The sequence below is a fragment of the Notamacropus eugenii genome, chromosome X, assembly GCF_028372415.1.
Source record: "Notamacropus eugenii isolate mMacEug1 chromosome X, mMacEug1.pri_v2, whole genome shotgun sequence".
Taxonomy (NCBI): domain Eukaryota; kingdom Metazoa; phylum Chordata; class Mammalia; order Diprotodontia; family Macropodidae; genus Notamacropus; species Notamacropus eugenii.
Window position 1 is genome coordinate 52,485,476 of NC_092879.1, and position 16,815 is coordinate 52,502,290.

The window sequence follows — 16,815 nt, forward strand, 5'->3', positions numbered from 1 at the left end:
AGGCCCTGAGCATATGGCTCCCTGGGTTTGGGTAAGCCTTTGGACCAGGGCTGGGGACTTTCAGGATTTGGGTGGGAGCCTTCCAGGTTAGGAGGGGTGCTTTGGAGGTTTGGGGGCAAGGCCTTCAAGGTTTGGGGACCCCTCATGCTTTGGGGCAGGACCTTAAAGCTTGAGGCAAGGTCCTGGGGCCCAAGGCAGGACCTTAGAGATTTGGGGTGGGGCCGTGGAGTTTGGGACAGGGCCTGGAGGAGGGCCCTTGGGATTGGGGGAATCCCTGGGGCTTTAGGGCATGGTCCTAGGGCCACAGGTGTGACTCCAGGTGTTTTGAATAGTGCCTTCAAGGTTTGGGGAGCAGGGTACTTGGAGTTTGGGGGGGCATAGGTTTTGGGGAAGATCTTCAGCATTTGGGGGTGGACTCTCATATTGGAGACCTCAGTTTGGGCTTTGGGGCAGAGCTTCAAGGTTTGGGGCAGATCTTCAGGGTTTGGGGGTGGCCCCTCAGACTGAGCTTTGAGGCAGAGCTTTGAGTTGTGGGGAGGGCCCATGAGGTTTTGGGGCAGCCCCTCAGTTTTGGGGGACCTCAGTTTGGGCTATGGGGCATAGCTTTGAGTTTTGGAGAGGGCCTGCGCAGTTTGGGAGGGCCTGTGGGACTTGGGGGCAGCCCCTCAAGTTTAGGGGCCTCAGGTTGGGCTTTGGGGCAGAGTTTTGAGATTTTGAGTGGGCCCATGAGGTTTGGGGGAAGCCCCTCAGGTTGGGGGGGATCTCAGTTTGGGCTTTGGGCAGAGCTTTGAGGTTTGGGGAGAACCCATGGGGTTTGGGGGCAGCCCCTCAGGTTGGGGGGGATCTCAGTTTGGGCTTTGGGCAGAGCTTTGAGGTTTGGGGAGAACCCATGGGGTTTGGGGGCAGCCCCTCAGGTTGGGGGGGATCTCAGTTTGGGCTTTGAGGCAGAGCTTTGAGTTTTGGGAAGGGTCTGTGGGGTTTGGGGAGGGCCTGTAGGGCTTGGGGGCAGCTCCTCAGGTTGGAGGGACCTCAGTTGGGCTTTGGGGCAGAGTTTTGCATTTTGAGGAGGGCCTGTGGGTTTTCGGGGGGGCCCCTCAGTTTGGGCACTTGGGCAGCGCTTTCAGGTTTAGGGAGGGCCTATGGGGTATATGGGTGGCCCCTCTGGTTAGGGGGGGGTCTCAGGTTGGGCTTTGGGGCAGAGTCTTGAGATTTAGGGCAGACCTCTGTGGTTTGAGGGCCTCAGGTTGGGCTTTGGGATGCAGCCTCAAGGTTTGGGGAGGGTCCATGGGGTTTCAGGGAAGCCCCTCACATTGGAGGGATCTCAGGTTGGGCTTTGGGACAGAGCTTAGATGTTTGGGGAGGGTCTGTGGGGTATGGGAGTGGCCCCACCAGTTGGGGGGCCTCAGGTTTGGCTTTGTAGCAGAGCTTTCAGGTTTAGGGAGTATATTTGGGGTTTGGAGGCAGGGCGTGAGGTTGGGCTTCGAGGTCTGGGGAGGTCCCGTGGGGTTTGGGAGCAGCCCTTCAGGTTGGGGGAGTCTCAGGTTGGGCTTTGGGGCAGAACCTTGATGTTAGGGGAGGGTTCGTATGGTTTGAGGGCAGACCCTTAGGTTGGGGGGGCATCAGGTTGGACTTTGTGGCAGAGCTTTGAGTTTTGTGGAAGGACTGTGGGGTTTCAGAGTGGCCTCTCAGGTTGGGCTTAGAGGAGGGGCCTCAAGGTTTGTGGAGGGCCTGTGAGATTTGGGGGCAGCCCATCAGGTTGGGCTTTAGGGCAGAGCTTTGAGATTTGGGGTGGGCCTGTGCAGTTGGGGGCAGCACCTCTGGTTGGAGGGGCCTCAGGCTGGGCTTTGGGGTGGAGCCTCAAGGTTTGGAGAGGGCCCATGGGGTCTGGGGGAAGCCCCTCAGGTTTGGGGTAGTGTCAGATTGGGCTTTGGGCAGAGCTTTGAAGTTTGGGGAGGGCCTATAGGGTTTGGCGGCAGCCCCTCAGGTTGAGGGGACCTCTGATTGAGCATTAGGGCAGAGCTTTGAGGTTGGGGGAGGGCCTGTGGGGTATGGGGGTGGCCTCTCAGGTTGGGGGGGATTTTAGGTTATACTTTGTGGCAGAGTTTTGAGGTTTGGGGATGGCCCATGGTGTTTGGGGGCAGCCCTTCATTTTGGGGGGCTCAGGTTGGGCTTTGGTGAAGAGCCTCAAGATTTCAGGAGGGTCTGTGGGGTTTGGGGGCAGCCCCACGGTTTGGGGACCTCAAGTTGGGCTTTGCAGCAGAGCCTTAAGATTTGGGGGGGAGTTGGGTTTATGGGTGGCCTCTCAGGTTGGGGGACCTCCAGTTGGGCTTTGGGGCAGACCTTCAAGGTTTGGGGGGAACCATGCATTTTGGGGGCAGCCTCTAGGGTTGGGTGGGCCTCAGGCTGGGCTTTGAGTCAGAGCTTTGACATTTGGGGCAGATCTTCAGGGGTCTGGGGGTGGCCCCTCAGGTTGAGGGGCCTCAGGTTGGGCTTTGGGCAGAGCTTTGAAGTTTGCATAGAGCCTATACGGTTTAGGGGCAGTCCCTCAGGTTAGGGGGACCTCTGGTTGGGCATTAGGGCAGAGCTTTGAGTTTGGGGAAGGGACTGTGGGGTATGAGGGTGGTTGCTCAGGTTGGGGGAGTCTTAGGTTGCGCTTTGTGGCAGAGCTTTGAGGTTTGGGGACAGCCCTTCAGGTTGTGGGGTCTCAGGTTGGGCTCTGGGGCAGAGCCTTGATGTTAGGGGAGGGTTCATATGATTTGAGGGCAGCCCCTTAGGTTGGGGGAGCATCAGTTTGGGCTTTGGGGCAGAGCTTTTAGGTTTGGGGAGAGCCTGTACGGTCTAGGGGCAGCCCCTCAGGTTGGGGGGGCCTCAGGTTGGACTTTGTGGCAGAGCTTTGAGTTTTGGGGAGGGCCTGCGGGGTTTGTGAGTAGCCCCTCAGGTTGGGCTTTGAGGCAGAGCTTTGAGTTTTGCGAAGGGTCTGTGGGGTTTGGGGAGGGCCTGTAGGATTTGGGGGCAGCTCTCAGGTTGGGGGGGCCTCAGGTTGGACTTTGTGGCAGAGCTTTGAGTTTTGTGGAGGGCCTGTGGGGTTTGAGGGTGGCCTCTCAGGTTGGGCTTTGAGGAGGGGCCTCGAGATTTGGGGAGGGCCTGTGGGGTTTGGGGGCAGCCCCTCAGGTTAGAGGGGATCTCATTTTGGGCTTTGGGCAGAGCTTTGAGGTTTGGGGAGATCCCACGGGGTTTGGGGGCAGCCCCTCAGGTTGGAGAGCTCTCAGTTTGAGCTTTGGGGTAGAGCCTTGAGGTTTGGAGAGGGCCTGTGGGGTTTCGGGGAAGTCTCTCACATTGGAGGGGTCTCAGGTTGGGCTTTGTAGCAGGGCTTTGAGGTTTAGGGAGTATCTTTGGGGTTTTGAGGGAGGGCCTGAAGTTGGGCTTTGACATTTGGGGAGGTCCCATGGGGTTTGGGGGAAGCCCTTCAGGTGGGGGGGGGTCTCAGGTTGGGCTTTGAGGTAGAGTCTTGATGTTTGAGGAGGATTCGTGTGCTTTGAGTCCAGCCCCTTAGGTTGGGAGGGGGCTAAGTGTGGGGTTTGGGGCAGAGTTTTGTTTTGGTTAGGACCTGTGGGGTTTGGGTACGGCCCCTAAGATTGGGGAGACCTCAGGGTGGGCATTGGGGCAGAGCTTAGGTGATTGAGGAGGTCAGTAGGGTTTGGGGGCAGCCCCTCAAGTTGGGGGGCCTCAGGTTGGACTTTGGGGTAGAACTTTGAGGTATGGGCAGGGCCTGTGGGGTATGGGGGTGGCCCTACTGGTTGGGGGGGTGTCATGTTGGCCTTTGTGGCAGTTTTGAGTTTTGTGGAGGGCTTGTGGTTTGAGGGTGGCCTCTCAGGTTGGGCTTTGAGGAGGGGCCTGGAGGTTTGGGGAGGGCTAGTGGGGTTTGGGGGCAGCCCTTCAGGTTGGGGGGATCTCAGTTTGGGCTTTGGGGCAGAGCTTTGAGTTTTGATTAGGGCCTGTGGAGTTTGGGGGCAGCCCAACTGGTCTGGAATATCAAGTTGGGCTTTGGGGCACAGCCTTGAGATTTGGGGGGGTTTCTGGGTGGGCCTTCAAGGTGGGGGAACCTCTGGTTGGGCTTTGGGACAGAGCTTCGACATTTGGGGCAGACCTTCAGGGGAATGGGGGGGGTGGCCCCTGAGGTTCGGGGACCTGAGGTTGGGCTCTGGGGCAGAACTTTGAGGTCTGAGGAGGGCCCTTGAGCTTTGGGTGTGGCTCCTCAGGTTGGGGGGACATCAGGTTGGGCTTTGGGGCAGAGCTTTGAGGTTTGGGGAGGGTCCATGGTTTGGGGGCAGCCCTTCAGGTTGGGCTTTGGGGCAGATCCTTGAAGTTTGGGGAAGGTCTGTCAGGTTTGGGGGCAGCTCCTCAGGTTGGGCTTTGGGGCAGAACTTCGACATTTGGGGCAGACCTTCAGGGGTCTTGGGGTGGCCCCTCAGGTTGGGGGACATCAGGTTGGGCTTTGGGGCAGAACTTTGAGGTCTGGGGAGAAACCCATGGGGTTTGGGTTTTTAAGGCAGAGCCCCTCAGGCTGGGTTTTAAGGCAGAGCTTTGAGATTTGGGGCAGATCTTCAGGGATTTGGGGGTGGCCCCTCAGGTTGGGGGACATCAGGTTGGGCTTTGGGGCAGAACTTTGAGGTCTGGGGAGAAACCCATGGGGTTTGGGTTTTTAAGGCAGAGCCCCTCAGGCTGCGTTTTAAGGCAGAGCTTCGAGGTGTGGGGCAGACTTTCCGGGTTTGGAGGTGGCCCCTGACGTTGAGCTTTGTGGCAGAACTTTGAGGTTTCTGGAGGGCCTGTGGGGTATAGGGCTGCCCCTCAGGTTGGGCTTTGATCTGGAGCCTTGAGGTTTGGGGAGGGCCCATGCAGTGTTGAGGCGGTCCCTCAGGTTGGGCTTTGGGGCAGAGCTTTGAGTTTAGCGGAGAGTCTATGGGGTTTGGGGGAAGCCCCTCTGGTTGGGGGGGGGGTCTCAGGTTGGGCTTTGGGGTGGAGCCTCGAGGTTTGCAGAGGGCCCATGGGTTTTGGGGGAAGCCTCTGTGGGTGGGTGGGCCTCAGGTTGGGCTTTGGGGCAGAGCTTTGAGTTTTGGGGAGGGCTCATGGAGTTTGGGGGCGGTCTCTCACATTGGAGGGAACTCAGATTGGGCATTGGGGCACAGGTTTGAAGGTTGGGGAAGGTCCATGGTATTTGGGGGGCCTCTCTGGTTGAGGGGGCCTCAGGTTGGACTTTGGGGTAGAACTTTGAGGTTTGAGGAGGGTCTGCGGGGTTTGGGGGCAGTTCCTCAGGTTGGGCTTTGGGGCAGAGCTTTGAGATTTGGGGTGGGCCTATGGAGTTTGGGGGCAGCTCCTCTGGTTGTGGAGGGCCTCAGCTTGGACTTTGGGGAAGAGCCTTGAGATCTGGGGCAGACCTTTGAGGGTTGGGGGTGGCCCCTAAGGTTGGGGGGCCTCAGGTTGGGCTTTGGGGCAGAGCCTCGAGGTTTGGGGAAGGCCTGTGGAGGTTGGGGGCAGTCCCTCAGATTGGGGGGAACTCAGATTGGGCATTGGGGCAGAGGTTTGAAGAGGGCCTGTGGGGTATGAGGGTGGCCCCTCAGGTTGGGGAAGCCTCAGGTTGGGCTTTGGGGCAGAATTTTGAGGGTTGGGGAAGGCCCATGGTGTTTCGGGGGGCTTCTCTGGTTGAGGGGGCCTCAGGTTGGACTTTGGGGTAGAACTTTGAGGCTTGAGGAGGGCCTGTGGGGTTTGGGGGTACCTGCTCTAGTTGGGGGGGGCCTCAGGCTGGGCTTTGGGGCAGAGCCTTGAGGTTTGGGGAGGGCCTGTGGGGTTTGGGGGTAGCCCATCAATTTGGGGGGATCTCAGGTTGAGCTTTGGGGCAGAGCTTTGAGATTTGGGGTGGGCCTGTGGAGGTTGGGGGCAGACCCTCTGGTTGGGGGGGCCTCAGGGTGGGCTATGGGGCAGAGCTTTGAGGCTTGGGGAGGGCTTGTGGTGTTTTGGGGTGGCCCCACAGGTTGGGCTTTGGGGCAGATCTTTGAGGTTTGGGGAGGGCCCTTGGAGTTTGGGGGTAGCCCCTCAGGTTGAGGGACCCCAGGTTGAGATTTGGAGCAGAGCTTTGAGATTTGGGATGGGCCTGTGGAGTTTGGGGGCAGCCCCTCTGGTTGGAGGGAACTCAGGTTGGGCTTTGGGGTGGAGCCTCAAGGTTTGGAGAGGGCCCATGGGGTCTGGGGGAAGCCTCTCAGGTTTGGAGTGGTCTCAGGTTGGGCTTTGGGGCAGTGTTGAGATTTATGGCAGACTTTCAGGGTTTAGCGGTGGCTTCTCAGGTTGGGGGGGCCTCAGGTTGGGCTTTGGGTGGAGCCTCAAGGATTGGGGAGGGTCTGTGCTGTTTGGGGGCAGTCCCTCAGGTTGGAGGGACCTCAGGTTGGGCTTTGGGGCAGAGATTTGAGTTTTGGGGAGGCCCTGTGAAGTTTGGGGGCTGTCCCTCAAGTTTGGGGTACTCAAGTTGAGCTTTGGGGCAGATCTTTGAGGTTTGGGGAAGGCCTGTGGGGTTTGGGAGCAGCCCCTCTGGTTGGGGGGACCTCAGATTTGGCTTTGGGACAGAGATTTCAGATTTGGGTTGGGCCTGTGGAGTTTGGGGGCAGCCCCTCTGGTTGGGGGGGCCTTAGATTTGGCTTTGAGGTGGAACCTCAAGTTTTGGAGAGGGCCTGTGGGGTTTCCAGGAGTCCCCTCTTGTTGGAGGGGTCTCAAGTTGGGCTTTGGGCAGATCTTAGGTTTGGGGAGGGCCAGTAGGGTTTGGGGGCAGCCCCTCAGGTTGGGGGGACCTCAGGTTGGGTTTTGGGGCAGAGTTTAGATGTTTGGTAAGGGCCTGTGGGGTATGGGAGTGGCCCTCCTGGTTGGGGGGGGCATCCGGTTGGGCTTTGGGGCAGAGATTTGAGTTTTGGTGGAGGCCCTTGGAGTTTGGGGGCTGCCCCTCAAGTTGGGGGTCCTCAGGTTGAGCTTTGGGGCAGAGCTTTGAGGTTTGGGGAAGACTTGTGGGGTTTGGGGGCAGCCCCTCCAGTTGGGGGGACCTCGGGTTGGGCCTTGGGGCAGAGGTTTGAGGTTTCTGGAGGGCCTGTGGGGTATGGAGGTGGCTCCTTAACTTGGGGGCCCTCAGGTTGGGCTTTCGGGCGGAGCCTCCAGATTTGGGGTGGGCCTTCTGGGTTTGGGGGGCCCCTCAGGTTGGGCTTGGGGGCGGAGCCTCGAGCTGTGGGCGGGGCACCCCAGGGGGCGGCTCGGGTTGGGCTTGGGGGCGGAGCCTCGAGCTGTGGGCGGGGCACCCCAGGGGGCGGCTCGGGTTGGGCTTGGGGGCGGAGCCTCGAGCTGTGGGCGGGGCACCCCAGGGGGCGGCTCAGGTTGGGCTTGGGGGCGGAGCCTCGAGCTGTGGGCGGGGCACCCCAGGGGGCGGCTCGGGTTGGGCTTGGGGGCGGAGCCTCGAGCTGTGGGCGGGGCACCCCAGGGGGCGGCTCAGGTTGGGCTTGGGGGCGGAGCCTCGAGCTGTGGGCGGGGCACCCCAGGGGGCGGCTCAGGTTGGGCTTGGGGGCGGAGCCTCGAGCTGTGGGCGGGCCCCGCGGGTTCTGGGGCGGGCGCTCACCTGGCCGCACGGCTGGCTGTCCCCCGCCAGGTGGCTGGCGGCAGTCTTGGTGGCGGCGGCATCCGCAGCCTTCTTGCAGGCGCCCAGGTAGAACTCCATGGCTCCCTAGGGCGGGATCTGGGGCGGGCGCAGTGTCCCCGCCTCCGTGGCCGCCTTTTCCGCCACTCTCCGGACCTCGGCCGCCCCCTGGTGCTCCTTCCCTGGCGCCCAGGTCGCTCCGTCTCCTCGCCGCTCCCTCCCCTCCCTGAGACCGGACTTCAAAGCCGGCTCGCTGCCTTGACAACCGTTCTTAATCCGGACGAGAGTTCCAGACACACACGTTGCCTGGCAGCGAGGAAGCAGCCCCTCCCCTCAAGCTCAATGGGGAGAGTCCGCGTACGTACGTACGTGGGTACGTGGGGGGGAGGGGCGGGGAAGGCTGAGGCCAGATGAGGAGGAAGGCGGGGGGGGCGGGGAAAAAAACGAAGGGTTGGGACTGGTGGGTGTCAGGAATTGGGAGGGGTTCCCTTAGGGGGCCAGTGCAAAAACTCATGTGCTTGTTCTAAGCAAGACCCCCCTTCTGAACAATACAAAGCCAAAGTCATCCAGCGCCTGGACCAGTTGCCCTTGTTTCCCAAGGGGTCAGAAGGTTTGGATGGGGAACCCCCCCCAGACGAACCCCTGCTGGTCTCCCGGATCCCAAGCGTCCTCCCTCAGACCAGAAGGAAGAAAGGGCCCTGGGAGGCTGCCAGAGGTTCACGGGCTCTTCGCTCTAGGGCTGCGAGGCAGAGGCTGCCCTCCGGCCCAGCCCCCTCATTCTGCAGAAACAGAGGTGAAGGGGCGGTGCAGGAGAGTTTGGTGTGTTCTTTACAACCGTGGGCCTTAGGCTTTGGGCACTTGGGTGTCTCTCAAGGAACTTCATCCGGCCCAGCTGTTTTTAGTTACTTCTTTTGTGTTGATAAGCATTGGTTTCTGAAATAGTTCTAACTTCCAAGTGAGTGTCTGATACTGTCCTCCGAAGCCATCATCCTTTTTAAGAATGTCATTTATTCTTAGCTCTTTGACCCTGAGCAAGTGAGTCACTTCAACCTGTGTGCCTCCGTTTCCTCCTCTGTCAAATGAGCTGGAGAAGGAAATGGCAAACCAGCAGCTCTGAAAAAAACCCCAAATGCTGCCAAGAACCGTAGGACACAACTGTAAAACACCAGCACCAACAACTCATTTTCAGAAAAATGCATTTCTGGGTATCCCAAAGCACCAGAAATCCTTACCATGGAGAGGTTGTTGTCCTGTCCGATCCTACTGGTCACTCCAGGGAATCAACGTAGTGTAGAAGTGAGCCTGGGATCTCAAAGGGATGCTAGTAGAGCCCAAGATCTTCTAGGCCTGAGTGGGGTACACATATACTCTTTTGAGGGGAGGTTTCGGGTTTCTTTCAAAGTAAAAGGATAATTATTGGAACCTCCAAAGAGAGAGAGGATTAGGAAATAATACTTGTACACCGCCCCCCCCCCCCAGGGGTGTGTGGGATTCTTGATGAGCCATTAGAAGGCAATTAGAGAGATCTGAGACCAACTAGAGGTCATAGGACATGTCATGGGGACTCAGCAGGGGGTGGATCCAGAAACTCGTAGAGGGAGATGTTCAAGCCTTGGGGAGTCAGGAGGGGGAAATTTTAGATTCCTGAATAGAACAAGGACATGGAGATTGTAGTTGTTCGTTGGGGAGAGACTTGTGGGGAACGGCTATGAGATTCTTGGGGAGTTCATAGAGGACAAGGCGAGGATATAGCGGTTCTAGGTGCTCAGTAGAAGGGCAGATGCAGAGACTCCTTGGGGAGAGACTGTGGAGTTCTTGGGGAATCAAGAGGGAGGAGTTACAGAGACCCTTATAGAGGGGTAAATATAGGGGCCTGCAGGTACTCAGTAGGGAGGTTGAAGCAGACTCCTGGGAGAGGTTTTGGGGTATCTTGGGGAGTCAGAAGGGGAGAAATACAGAGACCCTTGAACAGGAAGAAGATATGGGAATCATAGGTGCTCAATAGGAGGTGGATGCAGAGACTCCTTGGGGAAAAGTTGTGAGGTTCTTGGGAGTCAGGAGTGGAGAGTTAGAGACCCATAAGCATGGGGAAAATATGGGGGCAGGCCATAGGGGCTCATTAGAAAGGTAAATAAAGAGACTCCTGGAGGGGGGATTGTTTTGAGGGTATTGAGGAGTCAGGAAAGGAAAGTTAAAGAGATGCCTGAGTAGGGAGAATATCTAAGGGTCCCAGGTGCTCAGCGCAGGTAGATACAGAGACTCTTTGGTTACAGGTTATAAGTTTGTTGGGGAGCAGGAGTGTGCGGTTATAGAGACTCCTGAACAGGGCAAGAATATAGGAGGAAGTCATTGTGGCTCAGCAGAGGATAAAGACTCATGGGTAGAAGAAAGAGTTGTAGAATCCTTACGATGCCAAGAGGGGGAGGCCATTGTGACCACTGAACACTGGGAGGATATGGGGGGGGGGGCGTCACAGGTGCTCAGCAGAGGCTGGGTACAGAGTCTGTTAGGGGAACGTTTTTGAGGATCTTGGGAAGTTACAGAGACTCCTGAACAGGGTGATAATATGATATGTGTGTGGCAGGGGGGGGGGGGGGGGGGCGGTGTGGGGAGGCGGGAAGTACACCTCGGCAGGGGGTATACACAGCCACTTCTTTGGTGGAAAGTTGTAGGATCATTGGGGGGTCATGGGGGGGAGTTAGAGTCCCTTGTACAGGGAGAAGAGAGGTGATTCCTAGAAGCCCAGTAGGGAAGTCCCCACTTTGAGAGTAGGAGGGCGTAGTTATAGAGACCCTTGAACAAGGAGAGGACATGGGGATCCCAGTTGCTCTGCACAGGGTAGATATGGGGAAGGTTGTTGGATTCTTGAACTGATAGGATGTGGAAGACACACAGACCCCTGAATGGTGGGAGAACATAGGGGCAGGTCATTGGGATTCATTTAGGGGTAGATACACATATTAAAGGGGAAGTCTGTAGGATTCTTGGGGAGTCAGGAGGGGGAAGACACAGAGACCTGTGAACAGGGGCAGGATATTGGGGGTGTTAGGTGCTCCGCAAGGAGTAGATGAAGTGACTCTTTGGGGTGAGATTTTGAGCCTCTTTGAGAATCAAGAGAGAGGAGTTGATGAGACTCCTGAAGAGGAAAATGCTATGGTGGTGGTGGGGCTCAGGGTATATACAGTTACTCCTCTGGAGGAGGTTGTGGGGTTACTGGGGAGTCTTGAAGGCAGAATTACAGAGAGTTACAGGGGAACAGGGAGAAGATATGGGGCTCCTATTTGCTCAGCAGGGGGTAGTTACAGAGACCATATAACTATGCATACCCTTTGACACAATTATGCTGCTACAAGGTCTGTACCCCAGAGAGATCAAAGAAAAAAAGGAAAAGGAACCATATGTATGAGAATATTTATAGCAGCTCTTTTTTGTGGTGGCAAAGAGTTGGATGCTGAGGGGATGCCGATCAGTTGGGGAATGACTGAACAAGTTGTGGTATATGATTGTTGGGGAATACTATTGTGTGATAAAAAATGATGGGGGGGGGGTTGGTTTCAGAAAATCCTGGGAAGACTTACATGAACCTGATACAAAGTGAACAGAACCAGGAGAACATTGTGCCCAGTCACAGCAATGTTATAAGGATAATGAACTGTGAGCCTTAGCTACTTTGATCAAGACAATGATCCTCCACAGCTCCAGAGGACTCATAATGCAAAATGCTGTCGATCTCCAGAGAGAGAACTGATGGACTCAGTGCAGACTGAAGTATACTTTGTTCACCTTCTTTATTTTTATTCCCTACTCTCCCACCCCAGCCCTTCAACATAGGTAATGTGGAAGTCTGTGTACATGACTTCACATGTATAATGGGTAACGCATTTCTTGCCTTCTCAATGGGTGGGGCGGGGCGGAGGAAGGGAATTTGGGACTTAAAACTTAAAAAATTTAACCTAAAAAAGGAGAGAGGAGTTACAGAACCCCCTTAACAAAGGATTCAGGAGGTCATAAGGGCTCTGTAGTAGGGTCAGATGATAGACTCTTATAGGTAGGTTGCTGAGTGTCTTGGTAAGGAGGGGGAAGTTATGTAGAACTCCGAACAAGGAGAGGATGTGATGGGTCTTAGATACTCAGCAGTGTATAGAGTGATGTGTGTGTATAGGAAGTTTCATGATTCTTTTGGAGTCCAGAGGGGAAAGCCACCAAAACTTGTGAACATGGGGAGGATACTGGGGTCACAGGTACTCAGCAGAGTAGATGCAGGCTCTTTGGGGAGAGGTTATGAGGCTCTTGGTAATTGAAGAGGGGAGGGTTACAAAGATCCATGAAAAGGAGAGATCACATGGGAGTCAGCAGGGGTTAGATACAGACTGCTTGATGGAGATTGTGGGGGTTTTGGTTAGTCACAGGGGGAGTTACAGTGACCCCTGTATATGTCCATAGGGTGTTAGCAAGGGGTACATACAGAGACTCATGGAGGGAGGTTTTTGAGGGCCTTGGGGAGTCAGGAGAGGGGAGTTCCAAAGACCTCTGTGCAAGGAGAGCATCTAGGATAGTCTGACTATTCAACAAGAAATAGATACAGACTTGAGAGGGAAGGCTATGGGATTCTTGGGGAGCCAGAGACTCCTGAGAGTAATTGTTTAGAGTTTGAGAGGTCAGGAGGGTAGACTTACAGAGACCTCTGAATCCTGGGAGATCTTAGGGTACCAACAGGGGAGACACAGAGACTAGGCAGGGGGATGGAAGACATGGGAGTCATAGGGGCTTAAGGAGGGGGTCATTACAAAGTCTCCAGGAGGCAGGTTTTTGAGAGTCTTGGGGAGTCAGGAGGTCAGACTTACAGAGACTCCTGAAGAGGGAGATAATATACGAGATGCTTAGCAGGGGGTAGATACAGAGAGTTCTTGAGGAGAAGTTGTGAGAGTTATTGGGGAGTCACAGGGACTAGAGAGACCCCTGAATGTCATAAGAATATGGGGGGGTGTAGGCATTCAACAGGCATCAGATATGGAGACTCCTTTGGCGGGGGGCTGTGGGTACTTTGGAATTCTGGAGGGAGGCATTGCAAGGAGCGTTGTAACAGAGGAGAAGATTGCCACCGGTGCCCAGCAGGGGGCAGATGCAGAGCCTCCTTGTGGGGGATGTTTGGGGTTCTTAAGGGAGGACTGACAGACTTCTTCCCAAGGGGAGAATTTGGGGGGGTCATAGCAACTCCTCAGTGGGGTCAGTAGGCAGACTGTAGGTAGCTTGTTGGGTACCTTGGTGAGTGAAGAAAAGAAAGTTCCAGAGACCCCCTCAACAAGGAGAGGTTACAGGACAGTATCCTATGTGCTCAGCAGGGGGACTAACGTGGGTTGGATGTTGGGGTTAGCATGGGGGCAGGTAAAGAGCTTCCTTGCTGGAAGTTCTGGGGAGACCCCGACGGGGAGAAGATATGGGCTTTGCAGGTGCTCAAAGGTACAGAGACTCTTTGGGGAGAGATTGTGGGGCTCTTGTGTAGACAGGAAGGGAATGTTACAGAGAACCACGAAAAGGAAGAGTAGATGGGGTCATAGTTGCTCAGCAGAGGGGCAGATACCTAGTCTCCTGGGAAGAGGGTTTTGGTAGTAGTCTTGGGACCTCAGGAGGAATGAGTTACAGAGATCTCAAAACAGGGAGAGGATTATGGGGTCATAGGTGCTTAAGAGATGCCTTGGAGAAAGTTGGAGGGTTCTTAGGGAGTCAGGGAAGAATGATAGAGACCCAAAACAGAGAGGATGTGAGGGTGATAGTCGCTCAGCAGGGGGTAGCTACAGAGACGACTTGAGGAGAACTTGTTGGCTTCTTGAGGAGATTCCTGATCAAGGAGAGGCAATGGTGGCAGGTCAGGGGCTCCTCAGGGAGGTGGATACAGAGACTCCTTGAGGGGGAGGCTTGAGAGCATCTTGGTGAGTCAAGCAGCTGGGGAGACAGAGAGAATCCTGGGCCAGGGGCAATTGTGAGGGTCTTAAAATGATAGCGAGGATTAGATACAGACTGTTGCAGGGGAGGGATGTGGGGACATCTTGGAAAAGCAGTGAGGAGGTAGACCTCTGGACACAGGATTCTTAGGGCAAGGAGAGACCTGAGATACCTAGGTATGGGAGCTTGTGAGAGTCCTGGGGAGGCAAACAGAGACCCACTGGGGGAGGTTATGGGTATTTCAAGGAGTCAGTGTATAGAAGACAATGGAGCCCTGCTTGGGGAAAGGCTGTGTGTGTTCTGGGAAGTCAGCAGGGGAGAGAAACAAGAGACTGAGGGAGGGACTGTGGGGGTCTTGGCAAGTAAATAGTGGGGGAGCTAAAGAGAGCTCTGAGCAGGGGACTTTGGGAGTCAGCAGAGGGAAGCCCCTGCACAAGGTTGCAGTGTAGGGGCTGTAGGAGGTAGGTACAGATTGTGAGGGAAATTGTGAGTCTTAGGGAGTCAGTCTGACGGACTCCTTTGTCAGGGGAAAGTTGTGAAGGTACTGGGGAGTTGGAAAAGAGATAAAGACATGACTGGAGGAGAGTCTTGGGGAGTCAACAGACACACTGGGGAGGGGCTTGTGCCAGGCGCTGTGCTAAGCACTTTACAAATATTAGCTGATTTGATTCTTACAACAACCCTGACAGATAGGTGCTATTATTATTTTCATTTCCTTGCAGATGAGTAAACTGAGGCAGACAGAGGTTAAATAACTTGCTCAGGATCACACAACTAGTAAGGGTCTGAGGCAGGATTTGAATTCATGTGTTCTTATCTCCAGGTCCAGTGTTCTATCTACTACTCCATCTAGCTTCATAAGGAGAGCAGAAGGGAGACAGAGACCTCTGGGCTGGGTGGGGTTGTAGGGTTCTTGGAGAATTAAGAGGGGGTAGGTTCCCCAGGTGCAGAGGTTGTGGGGTTCTGGAGAGATAGTAGGGGGTAGATACTGAGACACCTGGGCAAGACCAAGTGAGGAGAGAGATGTAGAGACCTCTGTTTCAAGAGGTTGTGGGACATCAACAGAGGGGAGACAAGAAACCTTTGAACAAGAGGAGGATGAAAGGAGCCATAGGAGCTCTGCATAGGGTAGACCCAGAGAATCTTGGCGGGGAGATTGTGGGGTCTGGGGAGTCAGCCTGAGGGAGACCCAGAGACCTGGCACAGAGGGATGCTATAGAGGTTCTATGAAGTCAGTGGGGGTAGACACAGAAACCCTGGGAGAGAGCCTTTGGGGGTCTTGGGGAGTCATCAGGAGGAGACAGACCACCCAGAGCAGAGGCTGTGGGGTGTTTGAGGAATCAGCAGGGAGTGGATTCAGAGATCTCTTTGGGAAGGCTATGGGGATCTTGGGGAGTTAGCAGGGAGAGACAGAGAACCCAGGGTACTGGGGATTCAGAGAGGGAGAGACACCAAGAACCTTGTGGAGGATGATGTGAGGGACTTGGAGAGTCATTGAGGGGAGACACAAAGACTCATAGTGGGGAGATGTTGGGGTTTGGAGGAGTCAACATGGGTAAGAGACTGAGACCCCTGGACAGCAGAGGATTTACATGGTAGATAGGGAGACTTGTGCAAGGGAGACTGGAGGTGGGATCTTGGGAAGTCAGCAGAGGGAGATCCAACAAACCTTAAGGACAAGAAGGTGGTTGGGGTCTTGGGGAACCAGTGTGGGGAGTCAACAGAGACTCCTGAGGGGGAGGGTGGGAGGATATAGGGGAGTCAGAAGGGGGAGACAGAGTCCCTTGGGAGGGGAGCCTGTAGGGTTGAGTAAAAGGGAGACACAGAGACCCCTGGAGGATGGTGCTGGAGGGGCTCAATAGAGACCCTTAGGAAGCGGGAGGCTATGAGATCTTGGGATATCAGCAGGGCAGAGACAAGGAGATAGATGAATAGAGAGATAGCTGCATAGATGGATAGATAGGTAGATAAATAGATGGATAGATAGATAGAGAGTTAATTAGATATATAGATAGATGGAAAGATGGATGACAGATCGATAGAGAGATAAGTAGACAGATAGATAGACAGATCATAGATAGATATACAGACATATAGGTACATAGATCAATTGATAGGTAGGTAGGTAGGTAGGTTAGGTAGTTAAGTTCATAACTAGTTACATAGATTCCTAGATAGATAAATAGTTAGATAGCAAGAGAGAAAGATGATAGATAGATAGAGAGAGAGAGAGATATAAAGATAGATAAATAGACAGATGGATAGATAGATAGACGGACAGACAGATAGACAGACAGGCAGAGAGACAGATAGATAGATACATAGATACTTAGATAGGTACATAGATAGATAGATACATAGATAGAAAGAAAGATAGAGAGAGAGATAGATAGGCAGATAGATAGATAGAAAGATAGATAAATAGAAGGACATAACATTACATCAGGGAAGCAAGCAGGGAGGCAGGCAGACAGGAATGAAGGAGGCAGGCATACAAGCAGGTAGGAAGCCAGGCAGATAGACAGAGACAGACAAACTGAGAAATATACACATAGAGTGATAGAAGGACAGACAGACAGACAGGTACATAAATAGATAGATAGATAGATAGATAGATAGATAGATAGATAGATAGATAGATAGATAGATAGATACACAGATGATAGATAGATAGATGGATGGATAGATAGATGGATAGATCGATCGATAGATAGATAGATAGATGGATGGATAGATGGATGGATAGATGGATAGATCGATGGATAGATAGATAGATAGATAGACAGATAGATAGATGGATGGATGGATGGATGGATAGATGGATAGATGGATAGAAGGGTGGATAGATGGATAGATGGATGGATGGATGGATGCATGGATAGATAGATAGATAGATAGATAGATAGATAGATAGATAGATAGATAGAAAGATAGATAGGTAAATAGACGGATAGATAGATTGACAGATAGATATTTTGAAAGATAGATTCTTAGAAGCTAGATAGACAGATAGAGATAGATAGATAGATAGATTGATAGATAGATAGAGAGTTAGATAGTTACACAGGTATATAGGTAGATAGATACATAGATGATAGATAGATACATAAATACATAGATACATAGATAGATAGATAGATGATAGATAGATAGGTAAATAGATGGATAGATAGATTGACAGATAGATATTTTGAAAGATAGATTCATAG

General features: G+C 54.0%; 2 protein-coding genes across 5 annotated transcripts in view; one reads left to right on the plus strand and one right to left on the minus strand.

Annotated features, from left to right (window-relative positions):
* The window catches only part of LOC140515488 (fibrous sheath-interacting protein 2-like), a 45,182-nt gene extending 37,169 nt beyond the window's left edge, over positions 1-8,013 (minus strand). For both annotated transcript variants that reach the window (XM_072626235.1, XM_072626234.1), the window contains exon 1: positions 7,646-8,013. In XM_072626235.1, the coding sequence (XP_072482336.1) occupies positions 7,646-7,744 (99 nt within the window). In that variant the 5' untranslated portion in view covers positions 7,745-8,013. The remainder of the gene's footprint in view (positions 1-7,645) is intronic.
* Positions 1-16,815, plus strand: part of LOC140515491 (uncharacterized) — a 497,421-nt gene that overhangs the window by 386,159 nt on the left and 94,447 nt on the right. The gene's annotated exons all lie outside the window — the stretch shown is intronic.